Raw genomic sequence first — 20,892 nt, 5'->3', positions numbered from 1 at the left:
TTTGGTGAATTTTACCATATAAATAGTAAATACAATAAACTGAGCCTTGGATAAAAGTAACGTTATATCGCAAATCATATTGTTTACATAAACAATATGTATTGTCGCATTTTTATATTGCAATATCTAAGTATAACAATGTATATTGTTACACCCCTAATATTATTTTCTCCAAGTGTGGTGTAAAATAATTTTTATAAAAAAAATTAATTGGGACCTCCTATGGTCTAACTTGCTATTTTGCGCAATTATAATTGAGATGCATTTAAGTGTAAAGAAATGTTGTGCTTGTTAATGGATTTTTTTTTTTCTGTCAGGTCCAGTTACACCGGAAAAGAAGCCCAGAGGACGTCCTCCTAGGTCTCTAGCTGCACAAAGGTTTGCCACTGGTATTGAGACAGCTCCTTTGCCTGTCGCCACAGTTCCTACAGAGAAGGTAAAACGACCACCAGGGAGGCCTCCTGGCACTGGAGAAAAAAAAAGAGGCCGCCCTCCTGCTTCTGCCAGCCAGAGGAGCTGGCAACAGAGTGGCCATGCACTGCCTGAAGATGGTAATGACACAGCATTGGAGTGCAGCTCCAGTCCTGCACATCGCAAGGATGGTGTGGAGGACGAAGACAAGGAGAAAAGGCAAACTCCGCTTGGGTCTGGGCACCATCAGGGTTCTGAGGCTAAGCTTCTCAAAATCAGCCGAGAGTCCAAGATGTCCAAACCAAAAAGACTGCGGGATGTCAAACTGAGCCCTCTGAAGTCTAAGCTGAAGGCCATTGTGAAGAAGAGTGTCCCAGTTCCTGGTGTGCAAAGACGGAGACGGGGCAGGCCGCCTTCTGCTGAGCGCCTCAAAGCTGAGGCTGCTGCCGCTGCTGCTCAGGCTGCTAACGCCTCCTCGGTCCTAGAGATGTCTACCACAGCATCTGGGACTGCCAAACATAAGGCCTTCAGGGTTCGTCGGGAACAAGATTTGGGTGCCTGCTCTCCACATGATCTTAAGCTAAGGGCTTCTCATCCTGCTGATGAATGCACTAGCCCAGATCCCCATGACTCCTCTACAACAGTCAACCCAATGACTCCAACTAAACTCGGGAGGCCGTTAGGGTTACGTCAAAGCCCTCGCCATATCAAACCTGTGCGGGTCGTCCCTCCCTCCAAACGCACTGATGCCACTATTGCAAAGCAGCTGCTGCAGCGGGCAAAGAAAGGGGCCCAGAAGAAGAAACTATTGGCAAAAGAAGCTATTGGCACCCAGGGAACTGCCAATCCTGAGGTTGGGAAGCACAGGAGGCGAACGCAGCTAACAAACATCAGGCAGTTTATCATGCCTGTTGTGAGCACAGTGTCCTTGCGCATCATCAAGACTCCAAAACGGTTTATCGAGGATGAAGGCAGTTTCAGTACTCCACCAACACACATGAAAATTGCTCGATTGGACACAGCAGCATCTGCCCCAGCACCTCAACCCATGGCATCACCCTCCCCAGCTCTGGTTTCCACAGCTCCCGTCACAAGTGGAACCACTGCCACACCCGGGGCTGGACCTGCTGTTGACTCTCTCCTTCCTCCACCACCTCCTGTCCAAACTGGCAGTGCCACTGCCATTGCAGCTAGTCTCCTTAACAGCAGCTGCAACAATAGCACTAGCAATGGGCGCTTCAGTAGCAGTGCTGCATCCTGTGGCTCCAGCGCTGTTTCGCAGCATTCCTCTCAGCTTTCTTCTGGTGAGTCGTCTCGCTCCAGCAGCCCTAGTCTTGATGACTCCTCCTGTGATTCCCAGGCCTCTGAGGGCACCCAGGCCCTTTCGGAAGAGGGCGATCATTCCCCTGCCTCTCAGGGAGAGACGGAGGCCAGCATGCACCACACCTCGCATCCACCCTCACCACCGTCAGAGCCGGAGCCAGACCATGTAGTGTTGATGGAGCATAGCAGAAGGGGTCGCAAAGCTCAGAGTCATCGGAGGGGTGCTTTAGTGGCACGTGGTAGGGGCAGCCTGATAGGTGGAAGGAAACAGGTCATCATCAGCCCAGCCCCAGGGGTTTCACAAGCTGGATCTCAACAAGCCTCTTCCAATGCATCGTTGTCCTCTTCCCCACCACCTCCTCCTCTTCTCAGCCCTTCTCAGCCTCCCCAGGCAGCTTCATCCAGTGCATCTGAGCATCACTCCCATTCTCCATGGATGATGTCACATTCCATTGCCCCTTTTCTGCCCACCACTCCAATACTTTCCAGCTCTCAAGACAAGCGTCGCTCCATACTACGAGAGCCCACTTTCCGCTGGACGTCTTTGTCATGTGCAGAAAATAAGTACTTCTCCTCTGCCAAGTATGCAAAGGAGGGCCTTATCCGCAAGCCAACTTTCGACAACTTTCGTCCTCCTCCACTGACTGCTGAAGATGTGGGACTCTTGCCACCAGGGCCTGGTGGAGGTGGTGTTGCACCAGGAGGATTCCCAGCACCTGGTGGCACAGCTGGGACGGGTACCAGACTTTTCTCCCCCCTGCATCATCATCCTCACCACAATCACCACCCGCATCCCTCATCACGGATTGAAACGCCACACCAAAAGCGCAGCCCACTACTACGTCCCCCTTTCTTCACCCCGAGTCCGGCTCATTCCCGCATCTTTGAGTCTGTCACTCTCCCATCCTCCTCAGGGAGCAGCCCTGGCTCTCTGTCTCCCCTTCAGGTCTCACCAACGTCAAACAAAAAGAGAAAGGGGTCTAGATTCTCACGTGGACAACCCAGGTCACCTTCACACTCAATGACTACCAGGAGCAGTCAGTCAGGAGTTCAAACAGGGAAGGCCTCTGAACAATCCATGATTAGCAGTTCTGTTCCCTTAAGCGTGACTGGAAATTCGAGCCCATTGCCTGGAGTCGCAGTCAGTGCACTTGCAGCCAGTGCCTTAACTCAAGCTTCTTTCAGCGGCTTCCCTTCAGGCTCTATTGGTCTTACGAGCCACGGAGTTTCCGATGGGCGGCGAACAGCAGGAGGTCTCGGTGTGAGTGGGAGTTCTGCTTCATCTTCACAGCTCTTCCCTCTTTTTACCCCCAGTCCTCAAGGATCAGGTGGGGGTACTGGAAAAGCAGGAAGGGACCGAAGTGTTTCTGCTACTAGAGACACGGGTACAAAGGAGAAGGACAGGGAGACGGAGAAGAGTAGAGAGCGTGAAAAGGAAAACAAAAGAGATGTAGGGAAAGACTGGGATAAAAGGGGAAAAAGCCTTCCATCAGAGACTTCCCCCAATTCTACATCCAGCTTATTTGCGGTGGAGGCCAGGGACATTGAAGAATCTCTCACCCAAAAAAGGACACCGGGTCGAAAGAAGTCAGTCACAGTTGACTCTGGTGCAGAGGCCTCCCCAAGCGACTCTGCAGCAGTTCAACCTGTTGGGGCCTTGTCATCCAAGGGTCGTCTGGCCAAAAAAGGCAGACCTTCAGAGAAGATTGAAGCGGAGGGAGTAGAGAGGGAGAAGGACAAGGAGAAATTGAGTGCTCTTACCCAAGCGGGGCAGATGGGAAAACCCCCTGCAACCACATCTCTGGGCTCCGTGTTAGCTCGTGCTGAGAAACAGCCAGTCACAGACAGGCGCGTTGCAGGACTGCTGAAAAAAGCTAAAGCTCAGCTCAATAAGTTAGAGAAGAGAGATTTACAACCTGCAGATCAACCCAAATTACCGGTATGTCCTCTTGTCACCTTTTCTTTGGAAAATGTTCCTAGGTTGTTTTTCTTAAATGCACAAAAGGTCATTTCCATTTGTTTGTCTTGTCCAGGGTCAAGAGAGTGACTCTTCTGAGACGTCAGTCCGTGGTCCACGCATTAAGCATGTGTGTCGTCGTGCAGCTGTAGCTCTGGGTCGCAATCGTGCTGTGTTCCCAGATGATATGCCTACCCTTAGTGCCTTGCCATGGGAGGAGAGAGAAAAGATCTTGTCTTCCATGGGAAATGATGGTGAGAAAACATCTTAGAACTAGTTTGATTTTGTTGAAAAAATTGACATCGTTTTTAAATCTTTAATGATATATTTGAATAGACAAATCATCAGTGGCGGGATCAGAGGAGGCGGAGCCACCCACACCTCCTATTAAGCCAGTAACGAGGCAGAAAACTGTCCATGAGGCCCCACCCAGAAAGGGCCGGCGCTCTCGACGCTGCGGGCAGTGTCCAGGCTGCCAAGTCCCAAATGACTGTGGGGTCTGCACCAACTGCCTGGATAAGCCCAAATTTGGGGGCCGCAATATTAAAAAGCAGTGTTGCAAGTGAGTGTGAAATTTTGTTATAAATATAATAAATTGTGGGTTTCTGAACCTCTGCACCCTAAAATTGCCTGTAAACATTTGTGTTTGTCATCACAGAGTACGGAAGTGTCAGAACTTGCAGTGGATGCCGTCAAAGTTTCTTCAGAAGCAGGCGAAAGGTCTGTTTTCTCAGAATACCTTATTATAAGTCAGAGATGCTCTTATATTTCAATTAATTGTCTGTTTGCATTGAATTCAGGTAAAAAGGACAAGAGGAGGAATAAATTGACTGAAAAAAAGGATTCCCATCACAAATCCCAGTGTTCTGAATCAAGCCCCAAGCCAGGCCCTCCTCCAAAGGATGACCCTCCCCATAAGAAAAGTGAAACTCCACCACCTGCACAGGGAGAGGACAAACAAAAGCAAACGCAACCTTCATCACCATCTTCACCAGCTGTCTCCCCAAAGGACCTTCTGCTCTTTAGTGCTTCTGACGACCCCAAGCAATCTCAGACCCCTTTGAGCTCAGCCTTTAGAAAGGAACGGAAGCAGCAGCCCAGTTTTTCACCCACCTCCCTGCATGCTGCCCCATCTTCCCCACCAGCACAGTCCCAGCAGTCCTTGCAGCAGCAAAGCCAAATGCCAGCAAAAAAGGAAGGTCTTGCAAAGTCCCAGCCCACTGAGCCCAAGAAGAAATCTCAGCAACAAAGTCAATCCAGCTCTGCAGCAGACACAGGTAAAGAGATGAGAATATTTACTGTTGCTAACTTAACACAGAGGGTGTCCATTCCTTCTCCTGGAGGGTCACCTTCCAGCTGAGTTTAGCTCCAGCAATAATTAAACACCTGAATCAGCTAATCAAGGTCTGGATCACCAGAAATTTCCAGGCCGGTCTGTTGTAGCTACATTTTTCAGGAAGATGGCCTTCCATGAGAAGGATTGGACACCCCTGACTTAAAATAGCCTTAATGTTTTTGTTTTATGGTCATGTCATCTTTTAGCATCCGAAGCAAAGCTAAAGAAACAGACCTCTCGATGTGTTCAACCACTCAAGCCTAAACCAAAAGAAAAGGTAAGCAGATCTTGCAGACAGATTTGTGTTCTTTTTTTATGTCATAAACTGTTTTTATGAAAACAGTTTTGTCTCTTGCCTCTTCCCCCTATGAATAGTGGTTGATTTTTTCTTTGTGATGTTGATAATCCTGAGTTTCAGATTCATAGCACAAATGTGACCCGTGCTGGCAGAAGGATTCGGAATGCACACAGGACAATTTCAAGCTACAGGTTTTCACAAAAAGTAGTTCCATAAGCCCTCGTCTAGCGACCCCAGTGCTCCAAAAAGCAATTAAACATCTAAAAATATCTTTATTTGTATGTTTTCTGAGAGTAGTACCTTTCCTTTGTCCATGAAAAACTATCTTACTCGCGCTGACTGACAGATCCGACGCGTACGCACAAAGACGTCATAGACAGCGCGCGGTCCCGATATACACACATACACAGAATTACAGTATTTCAAAACATCTGTCTGGCGAGTATTCATACAAACATTATTTGTTGTCTTGGGTGAACGTTTGGTTAACTGTTGGGGAAAAACATCTGATGTGTAACATTATTTTAGATCCGTGCGATAAGTAGGTTTTAATATAAAGGCTGTCTGTTTCATTAATGTTAATCAAACAATTGTGGTATCATGGGAAAAAAGGTTGAATATATTATATAATAACTCTATAGATATATAGGAAATATGTGGTTTTGATTTTTCTCAGAACTGACTTTGCAGACTCTATCGACGTAAAACAGGTGTAGCTCAGTACTTTTTTGTCTGAGTCCAACAAACCATACATTATTTGAAGGTAGAGAGTGTGAAAATAACTCATTTTGGAAAATTTGCTCATTGTGACTTGTTTGGCCAGCACGGGTTACAAATGATGCCAAGGTCAAAGGTTCAATTTCCAGGGGATGCACATACTGACAAAATGCACCTTTAATACACTAAGTCACTTTGGGTAAAAGCATCTTGCATATGTCCCAATGTAATATAAATGGCATTGTTTACAGGAGAAACAGATACCCAAACTAGACAGCAGTACTTTAAACTCCCAGAGCACTCCTTCGCCTGGGGGCACCGCCAAGCAGAAAGCGCCCTGCGATGGAGTGCATCGAATCAGAGTTGATTTCAAGGAGGACTATGACATTGAGAATGTGTGGGAGATGGGTGGGCTCAGCATTCTCACCTCTGTGCCAATCACCCCGCCGGTGGTGTGCTTTCTTTGTGCCAGCAGCGGTAATGTAGAGGTGGGCTGTCTTTTGTTTGTAATTCCTGTCTCATGAATTGAAGGCAAAAAAAAATTATGAGATGTGTTCTTATGGTTTGTCGTCTTCAGTTTGTTTTCTGCCAGGTGTGCTGTGAACCCTTCCACCTCTTCTGCTTGGGGGAGACAGAACGCCCCCATGAGGAACAGTGGGAGAACTGGTGTTGTCGACGATGCCGCTTTTGCCATGTCTGTGGTCGGAAGTATCAGAAAACAAAAGTAAGACTTTCTATTAATTTACATTTCTGTCACGATATACATCAAAGATGCTTTAGAATCCAGAAATGTCTGCAAAAATGCATTACAAAAAAGGTAAAATTTAAATAAGGGAGACTAATAGAAGAATTACTATGCAAGTAACTCAATGGCAGGTATTTATTTCAAAGCTTTCCCCTAAAGTACAAAATTTAGTATTTCAAAGTCTCTGATCATGGGAATAATAAAGTGCTTCCAATATCAACAGAAGGGTTTTTTTAAAAGACACTTTTGGAACAGAGGGAGGAAAGTTTTAAAACATCCCAGATTTAATGGAAAAAATTTTAACCACTACTTTAAACAGTATGAGACAGATTGATATTATTCTTAAAGAGTTTATTTCACACAATGCTACGTTATATGACCATCAGATCGAAAAGGTTGTAACATTCTGATGTAATGGTTAAAGATGAATAAAGTTGAATACTCAAAGCATGAGTCCGCTCGGATCAACGATGAATGTCTTTATTTGATATTTTCTAATGAAAAGTAAAAAATACATGTCATCTCACTGGAATTATCATTTCCTTTCGATAAATGTAATAACCGAGCCCCTAGCCACTCCCAAAACCTTCAGAAATTACTAATGCTTAATACCTTGATGGAATCAGAACTAAACATTTGATTATTTCCATCATCTAGCAGCTACTGGAGTGTGACAAGTGCCGAAACAGCTATCACCCTGAGTGCCTGGGACCCAACCACCCTACCAGACCCACCAAGAAGAAAAGAGTCTGGGTACTTACACACTCTCAATCCTAGATGTCTGTAACATCTGTTATATTTTTGCTACATTCTCCCATAATTATTTTTCCTTCTGCCACAGATTTGCACCAAGTGTGTGTGCTGCAAGAGTTGTGGAGCCACCAAACCAGGGAAGGCCTGGGATGCCCAGTGGTCACATGATTTCTCTTTGTGTCATGACTGTGCCAAACTCTTAGCTAAAGGTCAGTGCTATACATCCTGGATGTTTATTGTATGTGTCTAAACTATCACTATCACTATAACTATGCAATATTTTTCTTCTCCCAGGCAACTTCTGCCCACTCTGTAATAAGTGCTATGATGACGATGACTGTGATAGCAAAATGATGAAGTGCAGGAAGTGTGATTGCTGGGTCCATGCCAAATGTGAAAGTTTAACCGGTGAATGATCTGTTATTCTCAACATCTCTTATGTCTTGTGGCATTACACCATGACATTCAACTAATAAAAGTTGTTGCTTCAGCTTTAACATCACAGGAATAAATTGCATGTTAAAATATAAAAAATATCACAATATTACTGTTTTTACTGTAGTTTTGGTCAAATAAATGCAGCCTTAAGGAGACTTCTTTCAAAAACATTTAACAGTCTTACCGACCATAACTTTTGAATGGTTTAAAGATAAGGTAGCATTCTAGATTTTGGATGTTTCTGTAATAAACCACTATATAGGTAATCTCTCTCTTTATATATTTAGATGATATGTATGAGCTCTTGTCTAACCTGCCTGAGAGTGTGGTCTACACCTGCACAAACTGCACTGAGCCCCATCCCGCTGAGTGGCGGGCCGTCTTGGAGAAAGAAATTCAGAAATCCATGCGGCAAGTTCTCACCTCCCTGCTCAACTCCCGTACATCTACACACTTGCTTCGCTACAGACAGGTGAATTGCCATCTCCAATCCTAGAAGTTCTCACCAGCTATATTTTCACCACCAAACTTAGTGATGGCTCTATCCTCTTTGTCTCAGGCGGTTATGAAGCCACCTGAGTTGAACCCAGAGACAGAAGAGAGCCTTCCCTCACGCCGTTCCCCAGAGGGCCCTGACCCCCCTGTGCTCACGGAGGTCTCTCCACCAAATGATTTGCCTCTCGATTTGGAGTCTGTGGAGAAGAAAATGGATTCTGGATGCTATAAATCAGTGGTAAGAGTTTATAAAATTATGTCCTTTTTGAAACACTTTAAAGCAAAAAGCTTTTATCTTTCTATTCCTCTTTGAAAGATTACCTGCTGCCTTTTGAGCCTCTAATGCAGCAGGGTTCATATACCGGTCAAATACATGTGAAGGCCAGGTGTCAATTTCTGCTCCTCTCTTTCAGCTGGAGTTCAGTGATGACATTGTGAAAATCATCCAGACAGCCTTCAATTCAGACGGAGGTCAGCTAGAGAGCAGGAAAGCCAACAGCATGCTCAAGTCTTTTTTTATTTTGGTGAGGAAAAGCTGGTGGACACACAATTCTGACAATGGAACATCTTGCAGTCCTACATTATTGTTTCTGATGTCACTGTTATATGTTACAGCAAATGGACCGAATCTTTCCATGGTACAAGGTGAAGGAGTCCAAATTTTGGGAGACGTGCAAAGTGTCTTCTAAGTGAGTCTTTCCCATGCATCTAATGATTTGTTTCAATTTGTTTGATTCTACATTTTAACTTAGAATAATTCAAAGTCAAAATGTAGAGAATGATTCAATTTAAATTCTTGGGTCAGAAACAATTTTCAGAACTAAATTCAGGAACAAACTGTTTAGTTTGATGGTGAATAGTGGGACCAGTTAAGCTAGTATGAGCATCAAAAACAACCTCACCGTCGAGTGTCTGTCTATTCTTTGCTCTCTTCTGGAGCAGAACTATCACCTTTCCATAGGGAATGCAGCCTGTATGGTCTAGTTCCATTGTTTGAGGTCGACAGGCAGTGTCACATTTCACATGGGTGCTTTGACAAGTCTTGTGGTTGGCTTTTGGTTTGCATGTTTGTATACTTCATTTGTTACCATGAATTATTAAGAGTGCAAATGTTGTGTGCGTGTGTGTGCGCGCGTGCCTGATTTTGAAAAGTGTCTTTAATGAGAGCAATGTTTATATTATTTCATTTTGCAATTTATATGAGCTTTTAGTCTTTTCATTTATTTATTGTTATTTGGCCTTTGCCACTTTTTTTCTGTTGCATACTTTCCTCCTCACTGCCGTTGAGCACCTAGGCAATTTAGTGTATATTTATGTGACATTGAACATTTTTAAAGGGTACTACTGTAAAAACATACATTTGTTCATATGTTAGGTAATTAAACAATGTTGTGTAACAAAAACATGACTAACAAGACAGTGTTGTATCTTTGCAGTAGTGGGCTGCTTCCCAATGCTGTTCTGCCCCCTTCTTTGGATCACAACTATGCCCAGTGGCAGGAGAGGGAGGAGATAGCCAGGGCTGAGCAGCCTGTGCTCATGAAAAAGATCATCCCAGCTCCCCATCCTAAAGCCCCAGGAGAACCCAATTCCGTGATGGCCCCTACACCACCTCCTCCTCCACCCCCCATGCTTATCCATGGTGAGAAAGTTGCTTTAAAGCACTATAAAAACTAACATGTAAAGAAACTACTTGTGTGGTACATACTGTTAGGAGACAAATAACTACATTCTATTTCATTCTGATTATTTTTCAGTTCAAACTAAGTTAAAGTGTATGTAGATAAGTAACACAGGAATATTTCTTTTGATTTCAGACCACAGCCCTGAAGACAGCCCTGTGATTCCCCCTCCTCCTGGTGTTGGTGACAATAGACAGTGTGCGCTTTGTCTGAATTATGGAGATGAGAACACAAACGTGAGTAATCACCAACCAAAAAGAATACATTAGCATGTATAGATATGGATTTTTAATTATACGGTATTTTAATTTTGATTTGTAAGACTTTGGGTAATCTGTTTTCTAGGACTGTGGGAGACTGCTTTATATTGGCCAGAATGAGTGGGCCCATGTGAACTGTGCACTGTGGTCAGCAGAGGTGTTTGAGGATGTTGACGGTGCTCTCAAAAATGTCCACATGGCAGTCGGCCGAGGCAAACAGCTGGTACACTATTAACAAACACGACACATGGCTTAGATTGAGTTACAGTGCCATCATACACATTTATGTAATTTTGTTGCCGAATAAGCCTACTAAAAAGGCTATAGGCAAAAAATCTTTCCCCACCCAAAAACAGATTGCATTATGCTTTGCTTTTTCAGCAATGTGAGAACTGTCACAAACCCGGAGCTACGGTGAGTTGTTGTCTGACCTCCTGTACCAACAACTACCATTTCATGTGTGCACGTCAGAAGCAGTGTGCCTTTTTAGAGGACAAGAAGGTTTACTGTCAGCATCACAGAGATCTTATAAAGGGCGAGGTAAGGAATCATGCATGCATCAGTAAGAAAGTTAAGAATGTTTTTTGTTGTGAAGTGTTGAATTTATTATAAATAATAAACCTTTTTTAAAGGCGGTGCCAGAGTCTGGCTTTGAAGTGACTCGAAGGGTCGTTGTGGACTTTGAGGGAATCAGTCTGAGAAAAAAATTTGTTAATGGGCTTGAACCAGATAATATCCACATGATGATAGGTATGTATGTCTTTGCACTGTGCTTGCTATTGATAACTAATAAACAAAGTGCTCTACATCTAAGTGAAATGTCACTTTTGTTTTAGGGTCTATGACCATTGACTGTCTTGGTATGCTAACTGAACTGTCAGATTGTGAGAGGAAGCTGTTTCCTGTGGGATACCAGTAAGTCTTTGAAATTACAGTGTTGTATTTCAGTAAACATAAGATATAAAATGAAATGACCATTTGATCTATTTACACAGATGCTCAAGAGTCTACTGGAGCACTCTAGATGCCCGTAAGCGATGCGTTTATAAATGTAGAATTTTAGTGTGCCGCCCCACGATGACCGAAACTTTCAATAACAACACAGTAGCTCAAGAGGAGAACCACACAGTTGCTCATAGTCCTCCACCTGTTTCATGTAAGTAGATTTAGATTTATTATAGTCCTCATTGAGTCATTTTGTTGGCATTTTAAAAACTGATAATTATTAAACATTTCAGCTGAAGTGGATGCTGCTTTGCCTGGACCCACAGATTCCATAAAACCATCAAATGTGCCTTCCACACTGAAACAAAGGGTTTATTTTAGGAACAGACACCCCAGCTACCCACCATGTAATCGTTCTCCCTCAACCAGACCACTTCCCTCCCCAGGTTTGAGTTACTATATACAGTATTTATATTGCTTTATCTCCTTTATTAAAGTTTTTTTTTAATTATTGTTTAATGTATTTTCTCCCCTTTAGATGGTTTTAGTAGTTTAGCCCATGAGATTGTGACTGTGGGGGACCCTCTGCTGAACTCCAGTCTACGAAGCATCGGATCTCGTCGACACAGCACTTCCTCCATCTCCACTCAACAACCTAGGCAAAAGCTTTTCTCCCCTCCACAGGGAGGCACAGGATCCATTCAGACAGGCAATTCATCTGCCCCTTCCCTGTCCTCAACCTCTAAGGAACCTTTACCCAGGGACACAGAGAAAGGAAGAGTACCATCTGGAGAGAGATCTCACAATCGAGAGGCAAATTCAGTAAACAGCGGAGCACAGCGTAGAATCGGTTTTGGTTTCATTGAAAGAATAGATTGTAGTAGAGAGGCATCCAAAAAGCAGTCTGATGTTGAGAGTTTGAAGTCATCGCAACCAGCTAGTGTAAATCAAGTGTCACCACCTCTCGGAACTGCAGTTTTGACAGGACATCAGAGAGGAAGTGGCAGTTTAAAAACCGAGAAAGGGAAACAAGCCACTAAAGATACTGACCTACCAGCTGGAGCCACTTTTATGTCCAGTCATCCACTCGCCACTCTTCCAAAAGACAAAGCTAATCCAATCAAGGAAGGAAATGTGACCTCAATGGCTGCATCAAAAGACTCAGGAAAGACTGGGTCTCTGCAATCGGTTTACAGCAAAAGTGGGAATAGGAAGTCTCATGACTATGCGTCTAGTCCAGCTGCGGCAGCGGCAATGAAGCCTCTCTGGTCGTCTGGTACCAAGGTGGGAGAGGAAGAAATAAAGCGTGGCTTCCAGGCAAGTGCTGCCGTGACTGTTAGTCATGGAACCTCTAGCACCAAAGAAAAACACTCCAAAGTCAAAATGAATGTGAGCAAGGATGTTTCAAAAGAAAGAAAAGAGACTCCTCAGAACCGAAACCCAGTTCTCAACAGCAACTCTAAAAGCGGTAATGTCAAAACACAAGGTCAGGGTCCACCTCCCCACATTAGCAATAAAGACACCGCACTGAGCAGCAACACGGGATCTGGTACAGTGGAAGTTAATAAATTGAATCAGAAGGAAGTGGAGAAACCATTGAAGTCCAAAGAGAGATTTAGCTTCGAGAAAAAGCATAGTTCAGCCATAGATGCTATTCAGCCGAAAGCAGGAGGCGAGAGAGGTATTAGACCACAACAAGTACACCCTAAATCAAGCAAAGAGGTTACTCCAGTGGTGAAGAAACAAACTGAGAGGCTGCCTATATTGTCTCAGAAAATGGATCCTAATGGTACCAAAGCTGTCAGCATATCCCCTAACACAAACACTTACACTTCTGTTACCCCTAGCAACCAGGGCCCCCAAAGAAGGTCCTCCCGAGCAGTGGTTTTCTCCCCATCTGCAAGTTCTGAAAGCTCTGAATCAGACAGCCACATCCACCCGGATGATCCTGAGGAACATCTGTTGGATCACCAGTGTGCTGATGATGGGGAGGACAATAATTTAGAGGACGAAGGCAGCATCGATAAGCACCACGAGGAGGATAGTGATGGTTCGGCAGGTTCAGCAAAACGCAGATACCCAAGGCGGAGTGCTCGTGCTCGATCGAACATGTTCTTTGGGCTAACCCCTTTCTACGGTGTCCGGTCGTATGGTGAAGAAGACATACCCTTCTACAGAAGTGGTGAAATCTCCATGAAGAAGCGTACTGGGAGCAGCAAGCGTTCAGCTGAAGGACAAGTCGATGGGGCAGATGATATGAGCACATCATCTTCAGCAGACAGTGGAGAAGATGAAGAAGGAGGAATTGGTTCAAATAAGGACACGTATTATTACAACTTCACACGCACCATAATAAACCCCAACTCTGGTCTTCCATCTATTGCAGGTATTGATCAGTGTTTGGGAAAAGGGTCGCAGATCCACAGGTTCTTGAGGGACCAGGCAAAGGAGCATGAAGATGACAGTGATGAGGTATCAACAGCTACCAAGAATTTGGAGCTGCAACAAATTGGCCAGCTGGACGGTGTGGACGATGGTTCTGAGAGTGACGTTAGTATAAGCACTAGCAGCACAACCACAGCTACTACTTCGTCCACACACAAAAGCTCAACAAAAAGAAAGGGTAGAGAAAGCAGGGTAGAGAAATCAACCATTGACACAGGGAAGGAGGCAGAAAATAACACAAGTGGTAACAGTCGTGAAGGTCGTAAAAATCAGAAGGATAACTGTCTTCCATTAGGGAGTGTGAAAACACAAGGACAAGACCCCCTTGAAACTCAGTTGTCACTCACCACGGATCTCCTCAAGTCTGACTCTGATAACAACAACAGTGATGACTGTGGTAACATCCTGCCTTCTGATATTATGGAGTTTGTGCTCAATACTCCTTCAATGCAGTCTTTGGGACAGCAGACAGAAGCTCCTTCTGCTGAACCATTCTCTTTAGATGAGAGTTATGGGGTGGATGTTAACCAAAGAAAGGACATGCTTTTTGAAGATTTCACTCAGCCACTGGCTAGTGCTGAACCTGGCGAGAGTGGGGTGAACACCTCCATTGCTGTAGAGGAGTCATATGGTCTTCCTCTTGAGCTGCCCTCAGACCTCTCTGTGTTAACAACCCGAAGTCCCACCGTAAATAATCAAAATCATGGCTCATTGATCTCAGAGACCCCCGATCGAACTATGTTGGCTCTGGCCACAGAGGAATCGGGAGTCGAGAAAATTGGGAAGAAACAGAGAACAGGGTCCACTGTATCCAGCAAGAGCCCACAGGACAGATGTACTGATTCCCAGGTTCCGGAAGGTCACATGACCCCAGAACACTTCATTCCTGCACGCATCGATGGCGACCATATCACAAGTCCTGGAGTAGAACCTGTGGGAGAGACTGGAAACCGAGATCTGACGAGAACTACTAGCACACCAGGTCTTTCCAGCTCACCCACCTTGCCTCTCCAGAGTCAGAAGTTCATCCCTGCTGCCACTGTTAGCTCAGGTCCCACTCCCATTGCAAGCTCTGCTGTTCAAGCTACTGCCTCTCAATTGAAGCCTGGCCCAGAGAAGCTGATAGTGTTAAACCAGCATCTACAGCCACTCTATGTATTGCAAACTCTTCCCAATGGTGTATCCCAAAAGATCCAGATTGCACCATCTGTTAGTGCATCAGGTGTCGTGAACACTAGTGCCCCTGTTTTGACAGGCCTCAGTGGTAGCATCTCCACCTCTCAGTCCATTTTTCCTGCTGGCGGCAAAGGTTTAGTGCCTGTACCTCATCACCCACAAATCCATGCATTCACAGGCACCTCTCATACTGGTTTCCAGCCAGTCATTCCTAGCACCACATCAGGCCTCATCATAGGAGTCACCTCCCATGATCCCCATATTGGTGTGACAGAAGCAGGACATAGGCATGATCATGCCCCTAGTGTTGCTATGGTATCTAGTGCTTCCTCCATCACCCCAGCTCCGACTATGCTCCCCTCTGGACATGGCAAGAAACGCCTAATTTCTCGTCTTCAGAGTCATAAGAGCAAGAAACAGGCACGTCCAAAGACTCAACCCACACTTGCTCCTTCTGATGTTGGGCCCAATATGATAATAAACTTGTCACCTTCACAAATTGCTGCAGGAATCCCTGCTCAGACAGGCCTGATGGAACTAGGGACTATAACTGCAACTGCCACACCTCATAGAAAAATTCCTAACATCATAAAACGCCCAAAGCCAGGGGTAATGTACTTGGAGCCTACTCTCCTTCCACAGCCCATGCCTATTTCAACCACAACTCAGCCTGGCATTTTGGGACATGATTCCTCAACTCACCTGCTCCCATGTACTGTGTCAGGGCTCAACCCAACTCAGTCCGTTTTGAATGTGGTGTCGGTGCCTTCCAGTGCACCTGGAAACTTTTTAGGAGCAAGCTCTGTATCGCTGAGCGCCCCAGGCCTCATTAGCTCAACTGAGATCACAGGATCTATAGGTAACCTCCTTATTAACCCTCACAACCTGAGCCTTCCAGAGCAACAGATGGTTCTTCATTCAGGAACCCCAATGATGTCTCATCTTACTAATCCTGCCCAGACGTCCATTGCAAGTAGCATCTGTGTTTTTCCCCCAAACCAAAGCATAAGCATGTCTGTCAACCAGCAGGTAGAGAAAGGAGTCTTGGCAGATAAAACCCTTGACCCAAATGTCAGTTCAGCTGGTCAAGTTGCTCTTGCCCCTAATCTAATCGCTCAAGAATTGAACAAAGGTCATGTCGTTGGAGTCCTCACTCAGAGCTCACGAACCTCTCCCATCTCTCGACCACCACATCAGCAACAATCCTCAAAGTTATCTGCTGGAGCAGCCTCTACAACTGTTGGGAAAGGAAAGCAAAAGGCTAAAAGACCTCGACCAAGCCCAGATAAGAGCAGTGGAAAGAAACACAAAGGACTTCAGTCAGATACACCAACTGTTGACGCATCTGCAATCCAATTATCATGTTTTCCAGGGTAAGAGTCTGAAATTTTATAATGCATCTTGCTTATTGTTGGTAAAAAAAAAAAAAAGTTGAAAAGTGCTAACTTTTTTTCTTTTTGTAGTGATCGGGAACTTTCATCACCTGAGCCAATGGATACAGGGCAGTCAAATGAAACTGGTTCAAAAAAGAGGTAAACAATAATAAGAATCAATCTTAAATTTTCAATTAGGTATCTGACTGAATTAAACTCTTTTCCTTTTTTCCTTTCACAGTGACTCTGCCACTATGACAGCTGATTCCTCTGCTCTTAAACATAAAACCATGGACACACATAATGAGAAACCAAAGACTGCAGGTGTGTAAAAGGTCAGGTCTTTCTGTCTATCTCTCTGTTAAATGTTGCAGTGGTTACAGATACATTTTTGTCACATTTTTTGCAGGACTACCTAGTAAGGGCGATGGGAAAGGATCTAGTGCATTCTCAGTGGAAACACCTGATCAAAGGGACAGTGGGAGAGACTCCTCTCTGGACTACAAGCCCAAGAAAGGGCTCATATTTGAAATCTGCAGTGATGATGGATTTCAAATTCGCTGTGAAAGTATTGAGGGTAAGTAAGATCTAGATAATGATGTGTAATGCGAAGTTTAGACCCGATATGGATTTTAATGTTCATTTGTTTGCTAATTACAATCAGTCTTCTGTGAAATTAATTTTCTGTTTCAAAATAATTTTTTGTTTTAGAGGCCTGGAAGTCCCTAACAGATAAAGTGCAAGAAGCCCGGTCCAATGCTAGACTCAAGGCACTTTCATTTGATGGTAAAAACATAATAAAGCATTTATTGTAAACATTAAACATATTTTGTTTTACTGATCATGATAATTTGGCAAGTTCAGAAAGCTGTCCTGTGAGAAATACATCTTGTATTTCAAATCACTTTTCTTTTTCAGGAGTGAATGGGTTAAAGATGCTGGGTGTTGTTCACGATGCTGTAGTGTTTTTACTGGAGCAGTTGTATGGAGCTAGGCATTGCCGGAACTACAGGTTCCGCTTCCATAAACCTGAGGAGCCAGAAGATCCTCCTGTCAACCCTCATGGATCTGCCCGTGCTGAGGTGTACCACAGGTATTTGTCATGGGCAGGGTGGTCTGTTTCCGATCCTTGAGCATCTTAAACCTTTACAGAATTACTTGTTACCCTTTTCTATTGTGCAAAGGACTGTTGTGAATGTGAAATCTTTTAGAAACTAACTGACTTTTATCTGCTTGAATTCATCATTTCAGGCGATCAGTTCTGGACATGTTTAATTTCCTGGCTTCCAAACACCGTCAGCCTCCTGTGTACAACCCCCAGGAGGAAGATGAAGAGGAGATGCAGCAGAAGTCTGCACGGTGAGTCACCTTACTGACCCTGTTCTAACCTTTTTTCAGTTATGTATTAAAGCATCAAAACACCTGGTGTTTTCACAGACGGGCCACCAGCATGGACTTGCCACTGCCTGTGAGGTTCAGGCACTTGAAGAAAGCATCCAGGGAAGCTGTGGGTGTCTACAGGTATATACACTTTCTATTTAAACCAAAAATGGTTGGATTGAAAACAAGCATGCATCTTTGTTGCATACTTATTCATCCTATGTATTGTTTACAGATCAGCCATACACGGCAGAGGTCTGTTCTGCAGGAAGAACATTGATGCTGGAGAGATGGTGATTGAGTATTCTGGCAATGTCATTCGCTCTGTCCTCACTGACAACCGGGAGAAGTACTATGATGGCAAGGTAGAAATCTAATACTTGGTCATCTATTAGTGCAATGCATTTAAAACAAACAACTCCACCGTGTTTCTCATTGATTTTTCTTTTCTTTTCTTTTTCTTTTTTTTTCTGATTTTCTTCATTTTTCACAGGGCATTGGCTGCTACATGTTTCGTATCGATGACTACGAGGTGGTGGATGCCACCATGCACGGCAGTGCAGCCCGTTTCATTAACCACTCCTGCGAGCCCAACTGCTACTCCCGCGTGGTCAATGTTGACGGTCAGAAGCACATTGTCATTTTTGCCATGCGCAAAATCTATAGAGGAGAGGAGCTCACATACGATTACAAGTTCCCCATTGAAGAACCAGGCAATAAGCTGCCTTGCAACTGCGGGGCAAAGACGTGTCGCAAATTCCTCAATTGAAAGCGAACTCACAAGCTAATACCGTCTGTGAAATGCTATCAAGGGTGTGTAATGCCAGGGAAGAGACGTTTTTAAATTTTTTTTTGTTTTTTTGTTGTTTTTTTTACTGAAGCAGGCTCAGGTTATCGGAAGGTTAATGGTATTGTGCCTCTTAAGTTGTTTAATTTTTAGAAAAGAGAATTGAGCAGAGTCACAATGGTGAAGATTGCCCTTATGTCCCCTTTATTATGGCCGATTTAACAAATTAGTGCCCCCTTATTCTTAACTTTTGTATATGATCTTTTATTTTACCATTTTGTTTTTTCGAAGAAGGATATTGTGAACAGTTTTAAATTTGTAAGTGAAGTCTGGCCTGCCCTTACTTATTGAGTGCGACAAATTACTGAAAAAATGCCGCATCGTTCCATTCAACACCAAAGTGCAATTTTGGAAGGGAAAGATTTAATGTTTTTAGATTGACAATACATAATCCTTTTTTAGCCTGACCTGTTTAGACAACTCTCCCTTTTTGAATGTACATTGAAGCCTTCAGAGCATCCATGGTCATCCTTGCCAAGCTGGGCCTGATTCTCTGTATGAAAGACTGTAAATATTATCTCAGAGGAGAGATGATGAGGGGAAACACTAGGGGGAGCAGTGGTCTCTGGAATAATGGTCCTTAGAAAGACGAGATTGTCAATGTTCTTTTAGTCAGTGGTTGAAAGAAACTTGTTTGAGATATGAAGAGTAGGCGAGCAAAGAGCTTGGGATCTGTAGGGGCTTGCTGGGTTGAGATCCTGGTGGACTGACAGCCAATGGACCAGAGCAATTTCTGAGGTCTGGGGGGAATGACATTCTTTTATTTACTATACATTTTTATAGTAATTCAGAGAGAAAGTAGCTTAATGTATTGCAAAAAAAAGTGTAATTTGCATGATCTAAGGCTTCTTGTGAAACCTTGTAGATTTAATTGGTTTTAGCTCAGTCCAAATGCTATTACCATATTATTATTTTTTATTTCTCTCCCTAGGCCCATAGTTCTGTGTGAAATTGAGATTGTTTTTTTGTTGTTGTTGTTTTATGAGGCAATTTAAAACTTGACTATTTTTGTTCTGTCTTGTCACTGACAGAAATATAATTCATTGAATATGTGAATATGTATATTTTTCTATACAAATGACTAAAAAAAAAAAGCACTCATTGGTAAATAGCACTTAACAATGGTATTTATATTTTTAATAAAACATTATTTATTTTATCAACATTTTTGTAGGAAATAATAGATTTACAACACTAATGCTTTGTCCAGACATTTTTATAGTGCTGTCTTCTAAAAGATTTTTTAGTTGGATTTTATTTTTTTGTAGCCCGAATGTTTCTTTCTATTCCAAAGACTGAAGCAGTTACTGTTCCCACAGAGTGCGGTCCACCAGAGGCTCTCGTTGTGAACCCAAGTCAAGCACGGACATTCAAATATTATTTCAAATAAGAGTTTAGGTTTAGTGAGCTTTTCAAAGTGCAGATCGGTTTGATATGACTCCCCTTTCTTAATGCCAGCCTTAAAATTAAATGCAAGAACAGCCCTTCTTCCCCTAAAAGGCCCTCTTTGCATTTTCAAAACTTGGAGTAAATGTCTAAAAAAAAAAAAAGCATGAAATCCTTCTCTAGCATTCTAGCTACTGACAAGTCCCAAAGTTTATTCCATATATTTTGTTATATCAAAATATTTTCTTAGAGATTGGTGTAAAGCAAGGAATTGCCACAGAGGCTATCCCATTTAAAACTACTTGTAAAGCACTATATGGAGGAGGAGAGGGCGGAGGGCTCTTGTTTCCTCACGATCTTGTGCACTGAAGATCAGTCTTCTTCCCAGTCTTCTTCAACACATGTTGCCTTGGCACTGCATGGACGCTCCAGCCAGCCATTCAGTCAATGCACGTTATTTGCTCGTATCATCTTTTTCTCTTTTAAATGTAGACACCACCAACACCTGTCCCAATCTGTGCTCTTTTCAGGGCTCAAGTTTTGTTTGACCCCTATTTGAATAAGGCTGAGACAGATATGGCTTTATTATTTTTGTGGATTGTTCTTCCGTTTTTCAGATCAAGAGTTTGGTGCCTTCTCTGTAAATTTCTCTGGTGGTTGTTTCATTTTTTGCATGTATTTTTGCGTTTGAACTTGATTGGACAGTCAGCTGAGGATCTCCAGACTATGGAGTAACGTTCAAAGCTATTTTAACTCGGGCACAAACAGATTCCACTTGACAGTTGACTCTTATTATATATTTCATGTAAAGTTACGATGCTTTTCAAAGGGATGTTGTAGCACGAGTATGTGGGTATTGCAGAATGGCTTGGGATCTGTACATACCTCTAGACAAAGCTGCTGTGTACAACCGTGGCTTCCTTAG

General features: G+C 43.6%; 1 protein-coding gene across 1 annotated transcript in view; it reads left to right on the top strand.

Annotated features, from left to right (window-relative positions):
- The window catches only part of kmt2a (lysine (K)-specific methyltransferase 2A), a 29,389-nt gene extending 9,271 nt beyond the window's left edge, over positions 1-20,118 (top strand). The window contains exons 3-35 of the mRNA XM_081371034.1: positions 318-3,673; positions 3,768-3,945; positions 4,028-4,253; positions 4,350-4,411; positions 4,492-4,968; positions 5,234-5,304; positions 6,294-6,530; positions 6,620-6,766; positions 7,445-7,540; positions 7,629-7,749; positions 7,835-7,948; positions 8,266-8,450; positions 8,538-8,711; positions 8,887-8,997; positions 9,089-9,162; positions 9,910-10,115; positions 10,291-10,391; positions 10,501-10,638; positions 10,797-10,955; positions 11,048-11,165; positions 11,252-11,330; positions 11,411-11,571; positions 11,654-11,806; positions 11,899-16,354; positions 16,445-16,513; positions 16,596-16,678; positions 16,764-16,931; positions 17,066-17,140; positions 17,273-17,447; positions 17,606-17,713; positions 17,792-17,875; positions 17,970-18,099; positions 18,228-20,118. Coding sequence (XP_081227160.1) covers positions 318-3,673; positions 3,768-3,945; positions 4,028-4,253; positions 4,350-4,411; positions 4,492-4,968; positions 5,234-5,304; positions 6,294-6,530; positions 6,620-6,766; positions 7,445-7,540; positions 7,629-7,749; positions 7,835-7,948; positions 8,266-8,450; positions 8,538-8,711; positions 8,887-8,997; positions 9,089-9,162; positions 9,910-10,115; positions 10,291-10,391; positions 10,501-10,638; positions 10,797-10,955; positions 11,048-11,165; positions 11,252-11,330; positions 11,411-11,571; positions 11,654-11,806; positions 11,899-16,354; positions 16,445-16,513; positions 16,596-16,678; positions 16,764-16,931; positions 17,066-17,140; positions 17,273-17,447; positions 17,606-17,713; positions 17,792-17,875; positions 17,970-18,099; positions 18,228-18,503 — 12,368 coding nt within the window. The 3' untranslated portion in view covers positions 18,504-20,118. The remainder of the gene's footprint in view (positions 1-317; positions 3,674-3,767; positions 3,946-4,027; positions 4,254-4,349; positions 4,412-4,491; positions 4,969-5,233; positions 5,305-6,293; positions 6,531-6,619; positions 6,767-7,444; positions 7,541-7,628; positions 7,750-7,834; positions 7,949-8,265; positions 8,451-8,537; positions 8,712-8,886; positions 8,998-9,088; positions 9,163-9,909; positions 10,116-10,290; positions 10,392-10,500; positions 10,639-10,796; positions 10,956-11,047; positions 11,166-11,251; positions 11,331-11,410; positions 11,572-11,653; positions 11,807-11,898; positions 16,355-16,444; positions 16,514-16,595; positions 16,679-16,763; positions 16,932-17,065; positions 17,141-17,272; positions 17,448-17,605; positions 17,714-17,791; positions 17,876-17,969; positions 18,100-18,227) is intronic.
- Positions 20,119-20,892: the final 774 nt, after the last annotated feature.

Source organism: Scardinius erythrophthalmus, assembly GCF_964197995.2.
Source record: "Scardinius erythrophthalmus genome assembly, chromosome: 7".
Taxonomy (NCBI): domain Eukaryota; kingdom Metazoa; phylum Chordata; class Actinopteri; order Cypriniformes; family Leuciscidae; genus Scardinius; species Scardinius erythrophthalmus.
Note: the sequence above shows the minus strand (reverse complement) of the source record. Positions and strands in the feature narration are given on the sequence as shown.